The sequence below is a fragment of the Tiliqua scincoides genome, chromosome 1 (genome assembly GCF_035046505.1).
Source record: "Tiliqua scincoides isolate rTilSci1 chromosome 1, rTilSci1.hap2, whole genome shotgun sequence".
Taxonomy (NCBI): Eukaryota; Metazoa; Chordata; class Lepidosauria; order Squamata; family Scincidae; genus Tiliqua; species Tiliqua scincoides.
Genome location: NC_089821.1, coordinates 157973410 through 157989919, shown reverse-complemented (window position 1 = coordinate 157989919; position 16510 = coordinate 157973410). Strand labels below are relative to the sequence as shown.

At 41.8% G+C, this 16510-nt stretch overlaps 1 protein-coding gene across 2 annotated transcripts in view; it reads right to left on the bottom strand.

The window, feature by feature from the left end:
- NBAS (NBAS subunit of NRZ tethering complex) overlaps positions 1 to 16510 on the bottom strand; it is a 215911-nt gene that overhangs the window by 108854 nt on the left and 90547 nt on the right. For both annotated transcript variants that reach the window (XM_066611939.1, XM_066611948.1), the window contains exons 22-29: positions 11278 to 11361; positions 9654 to 9807; positions 6879 to 7064; positions 5236 to 5409; positions 3313 to 3446; positions 2773 to 2835; positions 2105 to 2227; positions 1797 to 1899 (exon numbers count right to left, since the gene is read on the bottom strand). In XM_066611939.1, coding sequence (XP_066468036.1) covers positions 1797 to 1899; positions 2105 to 2227; positions 2773 to 2835; positions 3313 to 3446; positions 5236 to 5409; positions 6879 to 7064; positions 9654 to 9807; positions 11278 to 11361 — 1021 coding nt within the window. The remainder of the gene's footprint in view (positions 1 to 1796; positions 1900 to 2104; positions 2228 to 2772; positions 2836 to 3312; positions 3447 to 5235; positions 5410 to 6878; positions 7065 to 9653; positions 9808 to 11277; positions 11362 to 16510) is intronic.

Sequence of the window (16510 nt, the reverse complement as noted above, 5' to 3'; positions counted from 1 at the left end):
GCAGTGCTTTCCTTAAGGAACATTTTCCAAAAGAACTGAAATAGCCACAGGGCATTTGGGTAAGTAACATATATCCAGCTTCAGAAATGACACTTTGGTGAGAGTAAGTTCAGGGAAGCTTAGGTAAAGTTCTGTTTTCTGGTCTGTCCAGGAAACTGGACACTCTTTTTCTTTGGAGGAGCCAATGAGCAAGCTGACCTTGATTCCTATCTAGAGGGGAAGGGCTATCCAGAGGCCTGAATGTTCTCCCCATTCCAGGAAACAACTGCTCCCCATAAAATCCCTGTTCCTAAAATCCTTAAAATGGGGCCTCTTGAAATAGCTCCTTATTGCTCCAACTGTCCAGAAAGCCCAGTGGCACTTTCACTAGGGTTCGTGTCACCCGGTACAGGATGCCAGTGCGTCACCCCCCATGCAGTGGGCAGGGCAATACCCCAGGTGGTGAACGTGGTGATGTACCATCACTCTGCCCCCAATGGTTTTTTGGTTGTACCTTTTGATAGAACAAAGATAGAACACATTCTGCATGAAATTATGCACTGATTGATATATAACATGATGGTATTATTCTTCCAAATTATGATTTTAGTTATTTTGGTCACTAGTGGTGTCACACAGCCCCCACGGGTGTCAACGTACTAGCACCTTAATGCAGCAGTTCTCAAACTTTTAGCACTGGGACCCACTTTTTAGAATGACAATCTGTCTGGGACCCACCAGAAATGACGTCATGGCTGGAAGTTACATCATCAGGCAAATTAAAATAAATAAGTATAAATAATTAAAGTAAAACAAATAATTAAATAAGCAGAAGCCAGCCCTGTTCCACCAAGTGAATTTCCTCTGTAGCCTGCCTGCAATAACACCCCCCTCCAAAATCAGTAAGGTTTTCAGACCTACCCAGTGCCCAGTTCAATTTAAGAACTTCTGTTTATACTAGATCACTGTCAGGCTTTGCAAGTCTCAAAAAGGTTCATCTTATCAGCTGAAGCCTGTTTTGATCCTTTTTAGTGGGAGCGGGGGGGGGGGGAGAGGCTGTCTTCTGGAGCACTTGTTGAGCTCCAGTTCCATCAGAACTGGACCATTCTGGTAGCCTTGCACTCTCCTTTACCTGATCTTTCACACCAGCCAAGGCACGTTTGCTTACTCACGAGTAAACGCGACCGTGAGGCTTAGTTTCGCTTTCCATAGGGCTCAATACATTCATTTGCTTGGAGGGAGGGACTTCCTTCTCAGGTGTTTTTGGGGGCTGCATTCATTGGCTCAGGACCATTCTGGTATCATTGGATTCTTCTCAGTCTGCCCTTTCCGACGGACTAAGGCAAGTTCGAGTAAACGCACAATACAGCTCACTTTCACTTTTCATAGAGATCCATGCATTTTTTTGTTCTATTTTGGCCATGACTTTTGATAGAAAGGAGATATTTCACTCAGGTTTTTTGCACTGCATTCCGCTCAAAATTCCACATCCAACAGTATATAATATGATGTGGTTACTCCTAACCGCCGCAAATTTAGTGTGTCACCACCCCATTGTGTCAACCCCCTGTGTGAGTCACCCGGTGCGGCCTGCACCCCCCGCACCCCCAAGTGACGCCATTGAGAAAGCCTAATGATGGAGTAACTGGAATGCTCAGAAGGATAAACGCAGCATATATTTAAAGGCTAAAGAAAAGTTGTGACTCCATTTTCCTGTGCAAAATTAAACACTAATTTCTACATGGCTTATGTTTCGGACAAGGAGGCATCGGAGTAGATATGTGCACTCTGACATACTGAAAAACAGCAAGCATTACCTCGTAGCAAGTGTCTGCTGATAAGCAGGTGTAGATATTCTGCCGCATTTCCAACATATCCTGCAACAGTCCCATCCAGTGGGTTTCATTAACTGGAGGCTGCCTTTTAAAGAGAGACAAATAATAGTCAACATTTATTTTGTAGTGTAAACCAGCTTTAACTGCTTTATTCACAGACCTGAATAAAGACAGACAGTGGAAGCATCAAACCCTCCCTGTTCCATATCTCCTCCCCCCTTTCTTGGCCTCAAATATGTTGTCCCTTCGATATTCGTATCTGCCAAGAACCACCACCATTTGCTACTCACTTGCGACCTGTGTGCCTGGTTAATCTAATCATCAGCTTCTGTGCTTCTTCTGAACTGTTCTGCGTCTCTTTTACAAAGGATATGGGTTTTTGGAGTCCATGCTTCTCCATAAGTTCTGATACACTGCAAAAGTAAAAATCAGTGTTTTTCTCCACTTATTCAGCCCCAATTCTCCACTTTGCTTATTATCTTCATCATCAATACTAACAGGTCCAGACTAAGGACCACACATTATTAAGGGACAATATGGAACCCCATAGTGATGTTTTCCCTTACCCCTCCCCAAGCCTCCCAGTTTCACCTCTCAGCACAGCATGCAGGGCAGCCAGTTTTGGCAAGACTGCATGCTATGGTGGGGAAAAGTACAGGACTGGGCTGCGAGTCTTTCAGTTTCGGAGAATTCCTTTCTCTAGCTCCGTCTTTAAATATGTTGTCACAATGTATTACCTTCACAAGCCCAGGGGAAAAAGAAAAACGAACTAGGACATAAACAACTGTGAGTGGAAAGGCCAAGCTCAGAAAGTAATTTCTACTAAGACTGCAGTCATTTCTGACCTATGAGTTCTCTTTCATAACTACCTACGCAGGCATGTTGAACTGTAAAACGCAGTGCTATGTTAATAAAATCAATGCATTGGGGGAGATGGAGGAAGACAGAAACTTCTTACCTAAGAATTTGCTCCAATTCATCAACTTGGTCATGAAGATTATTTGTAATGGCTGTTTCAGGGCTGGAAAAGATACAAACATTTTCATGTTATTACCCCCCACAGCACGTTATGAATTACCCACACACTATTAGGAAACATTCACAAACAAGAAGTACAATCAACCTAACTTGCAATCTTCACTGTGTCCAAGGACCTGCCTAGATATTACTCAACACCCACCCTTTTAAGCACAATGAGATTGGGAGAGGTCATGAACTTCCTCCTCACTTACCTCCCTTAGAAAGTGGTTCCCAAACTGTGAACCATGTCTCCCCAGGGTGCCATGAAACAAGTCAGGGGAGCTATGGAATCCTCACAAAATAGCCACCAGCCTATACAATGTATGGGGGTGTAGCCCTAATGGGGAGCCATGGCCAATGGCCCAGGTCAAGGAAGACGCCGGCTGAAGAAGTTTGGGAACCATTGTTCATAGAGGAAGAATAATTTCCTAAAAAAATAGTCCACAAATGCCCAAGTTAGGTACAAGCAAACACTCACCCATATCCTCTCTGGGGGAGACATTCTAAGATGTCATAACACAAAGACAGCTGGTCATCACGTCTGCAGCTATAGATACATTCTAATGCAATCATCATCAACAGGTCTTGGTCAGAAATTATTTTTTGCTGACACTGAGAGGAAAAGAAAACATCCATGGTGTTTTTCAATTTGCAGTTTGCTTTTCTCATATCTCTGTGCAACAGTCAACTGACTCTTAAACAGCACAATTACAACTGTAAAAAAACCAATCCAGTGATTTTTGTTAATTACACAGGCTCTCTAGATGTTCAGCTGAGAATTATTAAATATCTTTTTATAATTACAAAACCTGCAACAGAAGCTCATTTGTAACCTGCGAGCACAGCAGCTGTTTGGAATAGCCAGATATTTCTAGTTTCAGCCTAAGAGAGTTTTCCATCAAGCCATTTGTTAAACAAAAATATTTGTAATCCGAAAGCTTTTAACTAGCAACATTATGCTATTTGCTTCATTTACACATAAAGAGATTCAACACACACTTTAGAATGCTGTTTTCTCTCAACATGCTGTTGACAGCCAATCTACTTCTGCCAAAAAGTAAAGAATTAACGTCCTAGCAAGATGCCACTTTAAGATGCAGGAATTTCAGATTTGGTCTGAAACACAATGCTTCAAGAAGATGCAAATAACTTCCAAAATTAGTGTAGACACATTAATCTCTCTTACAAACACTCCTACCTCTCCCCCATCTCTAAATGTCACATTTCAGTGATTACATCCAGAGAAAACAGCTTGTGTATATTAAGCACGGCTTTTTATTTTGATTTTTTAAAAAACTAGGCTCCATTGGGCTTTCAGGTGCTGACTTAATAGCACCCGCTGGATCCTGCATTTCAAAGGCAAAAAATACATTTCAAATCCAAACCATTTCAAAAAAAGATACAGAGAACAGCATCCACAGTGCCATCCCAGAACTCTGAAGACCTATTAAAGTCCATGGTGTGATAATATTTTGAAAGCATTCTTTTATTTGGGCTAGCTTCAGGTTACATGAACTAAACTGGTTGATAGAGAATACAGTACTGAATTTTTTCCTTTGGCATACATACAAACAGTCCTCACGGTGAAGTCTCACATGTGTGGCCAGCTCCATTTTTAGAGCTACATTCCTGGTTACTGCTGACAATCCCTCCCCTAAGGCCTGGACTATACAGGTATCCCAATGAAGTAACCATAAGGTAGAGGAATGCTGAGATGGTAGAATGAATAATGCTATTCAGGTTCTAGGTGAAAGATACATTTTTGTAAGCTCACGTGGGTGTAGCACACACCCCAACTCCCATGTAGAAAATTACCATGGCATGGCATGGTGCAGTGGGTAACTATGGAAGTGGTTAATGGCTTAAAATCTCTCTCCTACATGTGCTTTCTTTGTTTATATACTTTCAGGGACATATTTAAGGTAGGGAACATTCAAAACTGGCAAGTATCAGTAGTAGATTGAGTTAGAACTACAGTGCTTTGCGTGTTTTACATATTCGTTATAAGGCTAAGATGCAAAAATAATGTTGGAAGGGTGGGGAAAAGAGCTATATTTGAGACATTTCGTTCTACTGGAGAGACATTAAGGAGAGAATCATAGCATGTAAATACCCACTCTGCCAGGTAACTAGTTGTTAAAGACTTAATGTATACTATGACATCCTGGTACAGATTCATTATGCATTAGGAATTCCACTTTACCCTTGTACTGAGGACAAACATTTGCAACAAGACAAAAAAAGCTGCAGGACAGGCAAATTCCAGCACATAACAAAACAAAAACAATCTGATCCCCAGAATGTTACACAGTAAAAATACAATTGCAAATACATTCTGAACCTCACGCATAAAGAAAGCTTTCACATACACATGCATTGTGATTTAAAAATTTGAACTTACAGCTGGCTTTGAGTGTTCAATTATCTTCAGAGGAAATTTTAGGTCCTCTTTTGCCAGAGTTACCAAATATTCTTTCAAAAGCTCATTTGCCAGACCAGGATTCTGATTTTCACAACGGTGCAGAAATGGGACCATCCACTGGTAGGCATCCTTCACGTACCTTTCATCTGATGACTGACAAGTTCAGTGGTTTTGAATTAAAGAAAGATGGACATGTATACAACCTAAACTAAATTATAAACAACGACATCTAGCATCACATGAATGACCAATTCATTTATTTCTGGTACCAAATTGCTTTTAAAAGGTTAACATCCTACAGCACATAAAGCTACAAACTGTGCTGATACAAACATCTCCATCAAAACAAAGAACGCACATCAGTAAATGAATGTGTTCTGGCAATTCTAGAGAAAAGAGCACAAAGCAGATTGATGTGCATAGCATGTTATGCACATTTGCTTTAGGGCACAGGGCAGTGCTGGCACGAGAAGTCACAGTATCAGTCACCCAACCTGTACCTTACAACACAATACTAATAAAGCATGAGAAACAGCCATGAGAAAACAATTCCCACACCACCAATTAACATGCAAATCGTATCACAGAGCATGGTTCTCAAAGCAGAGAGAGGGGTGGGGGAGGGGGGGAAGGCAGCGACATGATCCGCTGGATTGCACTGCTTTGAAGGGAAACAGGTGCTTGCTGTCACTTATCAGAACCTGCAGCAGCCTCTGAGGTGTGCAGAGAGCCCCCGCACCAGCCTCCACAGGGCTCCCCACACTGTAGAGTCAGTAAAAATGGTGATACTGTCCACTTCCAGTTTCGTGAATGCGAAACCAAAAGAGGTCATGATGGTGATTTTGAGGGTCTCCGCAACATGGGAAACTCTGCAGAGAGTGGCATGGGGGCTACCTGCCCCCCCCCCGGAGGCTGCTGCAGGTTCTGATAAGTGGCAGCAAAACCTTAAGCCCTTCCAAAGTAGTGTGATCCAGTGGATCATGTTGCTGCCTTCCCCCCTCCCCACGGAACGGGGGAATCTTCACCTTAAAGGGGCGGGGCTTTACAGGAACTGGTGGGTCACGACCCACTGTTTTGAGAACCACTGGTGTACATGATTATAACCTTAAGCTTATGGAGAAAAGATAAGCTTTCCTTGAGGGTACTTGACTGAGTTAGAGTGTGACAATCATCCTGAACCAGTATTCAGGGCAGGGGTAGATGAAGGCAAATAAACTGAATCCAAACAAGACTGAGCTGATAGTGGCGGGATTCATCCTGTTTAGGGAAAGATTTCATTTTTTTATAGAAATATAGTGGGCTGTTTTTATATCCACAGGTTCTGAACTCACAAGGGAGGACTCCACAGAGGACCTCCCAGATGCAACTCAGAATGGCTCTGGCAGGCACTTCCGGGTTTTGTGAAATCCGGAAGTGCCTGCTAGAAGGCTCTGGCAAGCATTCTCAGAAATAGGGAGGTCACGAGCGGCTTCCCCACAACTTGGAAAATGGAGAAGACCACAAATTTCATTATCAGCAATTTTTGGCATCCACACAGGTTCCAGGAATGGAACCCCTGCAGATGCCAAGGACTGATCTGTATCCTTTTCACAGCCAGCCAGAACACAGTAAGGAACACATACCTTCACCATTAATAGTCTTAGCTTCTCGATGTCTTTCATCTGCTGCAGATCTTTCAGGTTCAGAGTTATGTCAGCTCCAGTCTCATAAACTAGTGTCTCTAATGTCACCAGATTGTCACAGAGAACGCGCAGGCCAGGAATGTTCCTTTCCACTCCAAGACGAATGAGAGATAGAGCACAATCCACCTATTAAAAAGGGAAAGAGTGTAGCTAATGCCACTAGAGTGTCAGACCATTAAAAAAAGGGGGGGGGGGTTAGTTCCAAATCAGGTTCATTAATATCCAACTTTCTTGATTTGGCACAAAATGGACAGGGGGGGGGGAAATAGTAACTGGTTCAGCTGCTCTGAATCAGTTTGGAACTCAATCCAATACATTTCATACAGAATGATTTAATGTAAAACTTTTGCAATTGCAGTGCAACTTCTATAAAATGGATGTGTCAAAAAAAACTTATTGTTAAGTATGCTATTTGCATGTACTAATGTCACATCTCCCAGAACTCTGTCAATCATATTTGACAACTGATAGGGCAAAATGAACTGCAGTCTCCAAATATTCTTTCTACACCAACTAGCATAGCAGGAATGCAGTTTTTGCTCGTTTCAGATATTTCCATTATTATTTTTTTTTACTTTTCAAGCAGCAAAGAACAGCAAGAATGGATGTTGTTGCATAAATCTGTGGCACAGCAACAATTAGAATGCAGGTGGAGCCTCTTTATCCACAGAGGTTTTGTTCTGGGAACTCCCGTGGATACTGAAAATCATGGATAAGGGAATTGCAATTTCTAGAACCCACCTTTGCACCAAACACAACCAGAGCTCCACTCTGCTCGCATCCAGAACTGTTCTGAGCCTCAGAGAGGCCATGTGCCACCTTGAGCAGCCTCTCCAAGGCTCTGAATGGCCCCTGGAGCTATTTTTGGGCAACTTCCAGAAGTCACCTGAAAATCACTCCAGTGTCCATTCTGGACCTCAGAGACTACGTGAGGTGGCACACAGCCTCTCCAAGGCTCAAAAAGTCTCCCCAACGCAACCGGAATGAAGTTCCGGTCGCATTGGGGTGACTTTTTGAGCCTTGGAATGAAGTTCCAGGCATGTCTGGGAGGTCTGCGGGGGGGGGGGGGTAATCCAAGGGTTCGGCATTCACGGTGGAGCAAATCCACAGATGCCAAATCCACAGGTAAAGAGGCCCCACATGTACTATGTACAGGTCTGGTTACCCCACCCTCAAACTCAAGGACATACAGGTAACATGCATACAGAATTTAAGAATGTTTTCTTGAGCTTGGAAAAGATAGTTAGATGATTTTAATCAATCAAGTGAGCACACATAGGACTGCAATAAATAATTTCTCTCAGGGATCCGTGCTGGTACATGGATCCCTTCAGCTGCTGCTGAGCCCTGTGGTGTTTCCTGATGTGCAGCGATAAACTTCACACGTTGTCACCGGACTTCTGGAACACTGAGCGCTAGGCTACACGGAGCTCAGTTTCCCAGTGTTTTGAGTTGCACAGTCAAACAACATTAAGTGAACAATGATTATAATCTAAAAAAATATCGAAAGTAGGAGCATCATCGACACGGGAAGCCTAAAGCATTTGAAGCTTTTTAGAACACAAGATGACTAGGGGAGAAGAAGCAAAGAAACGCATCAAATTATGTGTCTGTACTGTGAAGCAATTCATTTCCTCCTACTTTCATAATACTAGTGCTAAAGTCACCTGCTAAGTCACTTGGCAGTTGATTAGTGATAAAAGAGCATTTCTTCATGCAGTACATAATTAACTTATTAATCAAGTTGTGACAAGACCCTGTAGCTTAATGCCTTTTATAAAGGGATTAGCCAAATTCATGGAGGATAGGCCTATCACAGCTATTGGCCACTGCAACCAAGTTGAAACTCTCTGTTGAAGAGAAATACTGTACCAGATACTGGGTACAAAGTAACAAGGAGTGATTATTACCGCATCCTATCTTTTGAGGTTCAAGAGCATTTTACTCACAACCAAGGCAACAGAAAGCTAAATTCAACAGACCTTGGACATTTGGAACAATGCAGTTCTTACATTCAGATTTTCACCAAGATATATTAAAACAATATGAGATAGAGCCCAATAGATTTGCAAGTCTCTCTTTGACCAAAGCCGAGCTCAGGTATTCATGTACTGAGTGCCCCGTAAATGAAGCAGGTACCCAGATATAATAGGGGCACACTGGCTAACCATGTCCCTTTAGGGACATGGCTTGTCTGAGAAAGGATCAAGGAACTCAGGGATGATTCAACCGCATGATTTGGAATCCTGAAAGCTGAACAATCCAAGTCACATGGATGCAGTCTCCTGGTTCGGAGCTGCCATCCTCAGACAAACACTGTATGGGCGGGGAAACAGGGTAGTGGCCACACACTGGGTTGACACTGAAGGGTATGGCTAGCTGGTGTATTCCTATTAATTCAGTACCAGAGCATATTCCATGAATGCCTGAACAGGGCTCAAATGTCTCTTGCGTTGTGGAATTCCTAATACTCTGACGCAGCTATTTTCAACCAGTGTGCCACAGCACACTGGTTTGCCATGAATGGTCTGCAAGTGTGCTGTGGGAGTTTGGGGGAGAGTCATGTATCAATAGTCCAGTGGGAATCAGTCACTCTCCCAATGCAACTGGTTGATCTCAGACTGGTTTTGTATAAACACATGTGCTTAGGGCTCCATGAAAAGAAAGATATTTGAACACACAGCAACAGGAACATGCTAGCAATTATGCATTTACCTGCATAGAATAGTTTTCAATCGCCTCTGCTCTGTTCCAATACCAATCAGTGGCCAAGTTTATTGAAAGCTCTGTAGTCCTGTACATCATCAATTCAGGCTGAGAGTCATATAAGAAAGCACCCTCATCTTGATGCGCTGGTTCAACAGTCAATCTGCGTCACAGAGTTTAAAAAGTACTAAAATGGAATGTATTTTACTAATATGAACACACTACTCAACAATTCACCAAGCCCCCAAAAATTATTGAACGAACTAAAGTCTATAGGTATCAGTTAAAGATTCATGTGGGACATGAGCAAGAAGGTTTATTCATAAAGACCTTTTTAAGCAAAAATGTTCTCAACTTAGCGAGACACATTCAAGCCTTACTTTTTAAAACACAGTTAAAATGATTAAGAGTTGTACTTTTATGAACTGGTACCTTTAGAAAAACATGTAGGATGATCATAGTTCAGACCTCACCATTGCTATACAACAAGTACAACAAGACATTTTAACATTATAAAAAATCTACATACACGGAAGTTAACTATCCCTAGTGAATTTTCTTCTAGTCATGGTTAATCAATATTATTATTGTATCAACAAGTCCTTCCATAAATACATATTTTATTAAGATCCTTTAAGCGAATAAATATAACCATTTAAGCAGAACATAAAAAAATATATAACAAAAAAATTCCTTTGTGGGCATGAACAACTGTTCTCATTTGCAGAAAGGGCTCTGTTAACACATTGGGTTGACTCATTACCTGGCCTCCAGGATTTTACCCAGAAAAGAACAGGTGTGAGGAGAACAGCCTATTTTAGTTCAGTGCAACTTATAGTGAGGGTGGTGGTGGAAGGATGGCATGAGCCAGCAGTTCGCTTGGATTGAGGCACAAACCAGAACTACTGCCAAGCCCCTGCAGAGCAGTTTGCATTACCCCGCAGCATCTTATACGCTTTCACAGTTCTGCTGTTCATTTTTGCAGTCTTCTCAATACAGTTGGACTGCATCTTGTGCAAGGGTTAGTTTCTGAAGTCAGCACCCAAAGCTAAAATTACATAAACTCAAAATTACCTCAAAAATCCCAAAAATAAATAAATAAATAAATAAAGAGAGAAAGAGAGAAAGAAAGAGAGAAAGAAAGAAAGAAAGAAAGAAAGAAAGAAAGAAAGAAAGAAAGAAAGAAAGAAAGAAAGAAAGAAAGAAAGAAAGAAAGAAAGAAAGAAAGAATACTGTCTTTAAAAACTACAAAAAGCACACAGGGACTGAGAATAACTGAGGGGACCACAGATTCATTCTCCCATCTCCCATCCTCACTCCAGGGCACATACTCGGTGAATGGAATGGCAGGGCAGTATTTAAACTCCCCCCGCCCACAAGATCATATACTTGAATTTGTGCAAGTAAAGTGGGCATAAGATGCAAGCAAATCGTATATAGCTTCCTCAAGACTTTAGAAGGCACCTCAGTGACCACAGTCCAAAGCTCTGAGCATCCTAGGATTTCCATGTTCTACATATGTCATTTGCTTCCTTTCCTACAATATAAGAGAAGCACTCCTGCACATGCAGAATTCCTCAAACATAATTGGGCTCTGTTGAACTGATCCATGTACATGCATTTATTTACTTACTTGCATGGGGGCCTTTCACACCAGTCTTCTTCTCTGTGCTTCTGTTCGTTCCAAGGAAGAATCTTCAGTGCATCTTCTTGATAGCTGTTACAGACACAGTAATTGAAAACAAATCTACTCATTAAATGCAAAGTATAGATTGCATTAGGCAGATTGCATTTTCCATTGCCCTAGTACTTCCAAGAGAGAGAGAGAGAGAGAGAGAGAGAGAGTGTTCAATTTACTGTAGCCTTATATAATTATACTTTCCCATCTCCAAAATGGAGGTACACAAGGCAACTTTCATATAAACAGAACCACTATGTACAACTACGTATATATCTCCATCATTCAGAAATACAATCAGACCCATAACCCAAAAAGTAGCAGTTAAGCCTAAAACCAGAAGTATCAAGTTCAAACAAAAATCAAACTAACATGAATGCCCTGCTGCTTACCACTTTTTTGTGTGTGCCTATTTTGCCATTGTTTTGGGACATTCCTAATGCCCCTAATGTCCACAGAGGCTCCTGTGCAGGTTCAGCACTCTAGAAATCTCCTCTAGAATCCTCCTACAGCTCTCTCTCCTTTGTTTCAAAACTCCATTATCAACCAGCTATGTATGTTTGTGGAGTTGGGCATCTAAACCTCTCTTTTTACCTGTTTTACCGAGTAAAACAGTAGGATGACATGATCAGGTGGGCTCCATTCTTCTAATCAGGTAATGTGATGGCATCATCAAGCCTAAGCGATTTAAATTTTTAATAGGTACCCCTGGGATACCTTCAAGGGTCTCCTGGGGGAGGGGTTCTTTCTTAGATGATACCCCTATGCCTGTTTTCTGTAGCCTAGTGTCATGGCAGCAGATAGAACTACAAGATTCTTCCACCTCATGCAGTTGCTTTCTTCTTTATTCATGTCAGAAGCATCTACTAAAGTATAATTTTATACACATAAAATAATATACATAAAAAGGTTAAAATTAGATATCATTAGCCCAGTACCGGGCCACTTCAACAGCATTCCCCCTTGCCAACATAAGATCTTCGTCTGTACATAGTGAAGGGCACCATATACACGGTAACATGTGAGCTGGAACGAGGAGTTCTATGAAAGACTAGAACTATTCAGTTGTAAAAATCCCTATGGGGGTTTAGAACAGCCTGCCTATGTAAATAGCCTTGGATTAAAGTCTAAGGAGAAATATGACGACCAAAGAAAGGCGGTATATAAATACCTGTATAAATAAATTGTCCTCCACATTCACACAAGGGTCTTCTATGGGGAAACCCCATTTCCTTAAATTGTCCTTTGATCTTCCTACCCAATCTGTTTAAAGATTTCCATACAGGCCAAGGTTGTTCTTGGCCAGGTGGCAGGCAGGCATATGTTTGTGCCCATTCACAAAGCAGTTCCTTATTCATTTTCCATAATTCCAGAGCAGTCTGTGGTGACTGTTTCTGGGGGGGGGGGGCACAGTCTGAAGGTAGTTATTTCTTGACCTCAGGGTTAATAGCCATATAGGGGATGTGTTTCTAAGGATGTTACTAACCCTCTCTTTCTGTGCCGCACTTTCCCAAAGAAAATGGGAGGGGGGAACCCTGCTAGATTATACACCTTTTGTATTAAGGGGGGACATGAAAGGAGTCTCCTCAAAAATTGCCTTAGTTGACTTTTTTTGGAAATCAGGTATCCCTTGGGCAACAGTGTTGTCACCGGCAAATCCTTTCAACCCGGAAGCACCTTCCTTATTTCTTTTTCTTTATTTTGCCTAGAGATGACTAGGAATACTAAGAAGAATGATTTTAAACTATGACCCTTTTTAGGGCCTAGACTGACATTGATCTCTGTCAACAAAAAAGTTAAAGTTAGTTAAAGAAGATTTGCTCTAAGAATTTTGCAATTCAGCTGCTGACTAGTAAAAAAAAGGGAGTTAAAAAAGGGGGAAAGTGGGGAGCAGGAAGATTGCATGAGCACTAACCACTAGGATTTACTTCCCTTGTTCAGCCTGCTTTCTTCCAGTATGATCCCCGACAGCAAATCAAAGTCTTGATGAAAAAGAAGCATCCTCAAAAGGCAGCTGAACTCCTCTCCTACCAATCAAAACTTACAGAATTTACAGTCCTTCTGAAGTGCAATCTGCTTATGTAGACTTCATTCCCATTCATCTAAACTCTTCTCTGTATCTTGAACTTTTCCCATCCATATTAAAGGGATATACTGCTGTGTACTTTATCATCTTTTGATGCAGTAGTTTGGACAAAGCGATAATTACCTGACCAGCCAAACTAGTGACCATTTCTGATAAGGACAAATGCAACTCTCCAGCTAAATACAATATCCCATCTCACCCCTGATTTTCCAGAAAACATGCAAGAAACATTGAGTACCTAGCAGGGTAGTAGTCAGCATTTGGCTTGGTGAATCACAAGTGGTTACAAGTCCGATCTAGTCACCCCCTTATGCCCTATAGAACTAGCATCTTTTTACAGGGCAGAGGAGCAAAGGGTGAAGAGACAGAGAGCAATGCACATACAAGTAATGCAGAGCAGCAGTTCCCAAACCAGAAATTCAGCACAGGAGCTTACAGGATGCTCATTCTCAGTGGTTTGGCCACACACAGCAATTGTTTTTTTTAAAAAGGAAATCAGGCAGAGCCCTCAGCCAAGATGGCATTGCACTGTGCTTCCAACTTGACATTCAACAAGTCACACCACCAATCCTGGTTTTAAATAGCAGGAGAGACCATTCCGGCTATGCCAGGAGGCAGAAAACAGATTCCTTGGAAGGGAGAGAAGAAAGTCATTGGTGATTGCCAATAGTTGCATCAGACCTATTTGGATATCTGGAATAGCATTTTGTATGTGTATCCATTTTAGCTTAAGACTGCACTTATTTTCTTGCTTTCAGAGTAAGATTCCTACTTCATGGCTGCAAATCCCTGAAATTAACAGCAAGAGACAAAATGACAGCTGTAGATTCTTTGAAGTAATAGGATTTTGTCTAACTTGTGAACAAATTCTTCCACCAAGTCAAGGCATCCCCGCTGCATTGATTTTCTCAATTAAGTTAGATGTGGCTTTCTAAGCTGCAGGCATCCAGGATAAAATATTTCCTGTGGTAATAAAAAAATAATCTGCAAACAGACTTTGTGCTTTCCAGCTAAGATACATATTCATAAGAAGAAAAGTTAGTACAAGCCTGATTACTTGTGGTTTTGAAGAATAATTTTCATAGCATTTGTCAAGGTTTTTAAGCCATAAAAAGCTTGTTTTCAAAAAGACTTGACTTTACAAGGAAGACAGACAAGGGCGCGAACCACTTTGACAAGTTTTCTGTTCTTTTGTCATGTATTTTATGACTAGCTCAATAATACTGTTATACAATTGAGTTTAACATATACTTTTATTTTTAAAAAAAAGGCACATAAAAAGAAACCACTCATATCAATCAAATTTAGCTGCACAGATAACAGAGAACATCCTAGGGCTTAAACCAAGTTACGGTCCATTCCGACTCAAACTAAAACATGTCAGTTTCAAGGCTCAGCTTCCTGGACCAGATGAAGGAGGAACAAAGTCTTGAGCAGGGGTGTCCAAACATTTTGGCAGGAGGGCCATATCATCTCTCTGACACTGTGTCAGGGGCCAGGGAAAAAAGAATCAATGTACAATTTAAAATTTGAATAAATTTACATAAATGAATATATTAGAGATTGAACTTATATGAATGAATGAAGGTCTTGCAGTAGCTTAAGGCCTATAAAAGGCCTTGCACAAAGCAAGGCCAGTCTTTCCTTCACTGCCACTGCTGCATCACAGACGTGAAACAGCAAGTAGTGGAGGGAGCCCTTGTCCCACAGTTCAGGTGAGAAGACAAAGAGTCATCTTCTTACTGACAGCAGTTGCATCGGGCCAGCACGGGCTCCAACAAGTCTCTGGAGGGCCAGAGGTTCATTAGAGACTGGAGGCTCCCAGAGGGCCTGATTGAGAGCCCCCGAGGGCCGCAAGTGGCCCCCAGGCCGGGGTTTGGGCACCCCTGGTCTTGAGGTACATTGGGTGCCTTCTCCTCAGTAGAAAAGTAATTATAGCCACTCTCCACGCATAGGGCACTGAGAAGGGCTTTCAGATCGGTTACTGCGTATTTTAAGGAGCCCTCATGTTTGGCACCATCTCAAGTGTGGGGCAGAAGCCTGTCTAACATTTTAACGCAATGGTCACAACTTACATTGAAATATGCTTAACTTTGTCTAAGCTCCAGGACATAGCCGACCATGTCTAGACCCTTTAAAATCAAAGCAATATAAGTATAAGCCAGGACTTGGAATGAACTGTGTATCCTTGAGGCACTGAAATCCTTCTGTGTGTCCTGTGGCCAAGATGCCTGCAGGGTTATGGGCTGCTTAGAATTATTTAAAATTCAGCTTTTAAAAACATCCTTTTGCTTAAGCCACCACAATAACACAACAAAATTAATAAGAGCATAGACACATTAAGTCAACCATAAACCTCATGAAAATGCAAAAACAATATGAGGTTTACAATTAATACAAGATCAAAACAATATAACATGGGCCAAGATCCAGAACACTATGCACAAGTTTTGGGCTTATGGAAACAAGAGAAGCAAGTCTCCATGCCACATGTCACAGATGTGCTCTGAGACATGTGCAATATATGCACAAGGGGGTCTGAACATGTGGGTAGGGGCCTAGGTGGAATGGCTCATGACATACCTCAATGGACTGGCACCAAGAGGGACAAAGATATGGATGTTGGCACGATAAATATACAATAAGAGGATCAAGAAATTGGAAGAAGGCCACACATGCAAACAGCCATAAATAGTAATGGTTGTTAAGTAATAACATAAAAGAGGCAGGAGATAATGGAAAGGAGGAGAAATGCATAAGCACACAGAATGAAAGAAGGGACTAGCAAGTGAACGAAAATAGGACAGGAATAGTCTCTGATGTTCTGAGATGGTCCTTAATGGGTTTCCTATTGCACATCCCAGTCGAGATGGTCATCTCTTCTTATGTCACATTCTTAGGAAGCATAAGGCTGATGACTTCTCAACTGCTCAGGAGACCTGTGTCCTGATGAGCATAGGGTTCCTGATGACATTATCAGTGAAGTTGGTGAGGAAAGCCAAGGGCCAAAGGCACATCTTCTGTGACCACAAATGGCCCTATATCTTAGAGCCAGAAAGCTCCCAGGATGTGACACTGCTTGAAAGTCTGAATGCCCAAGCA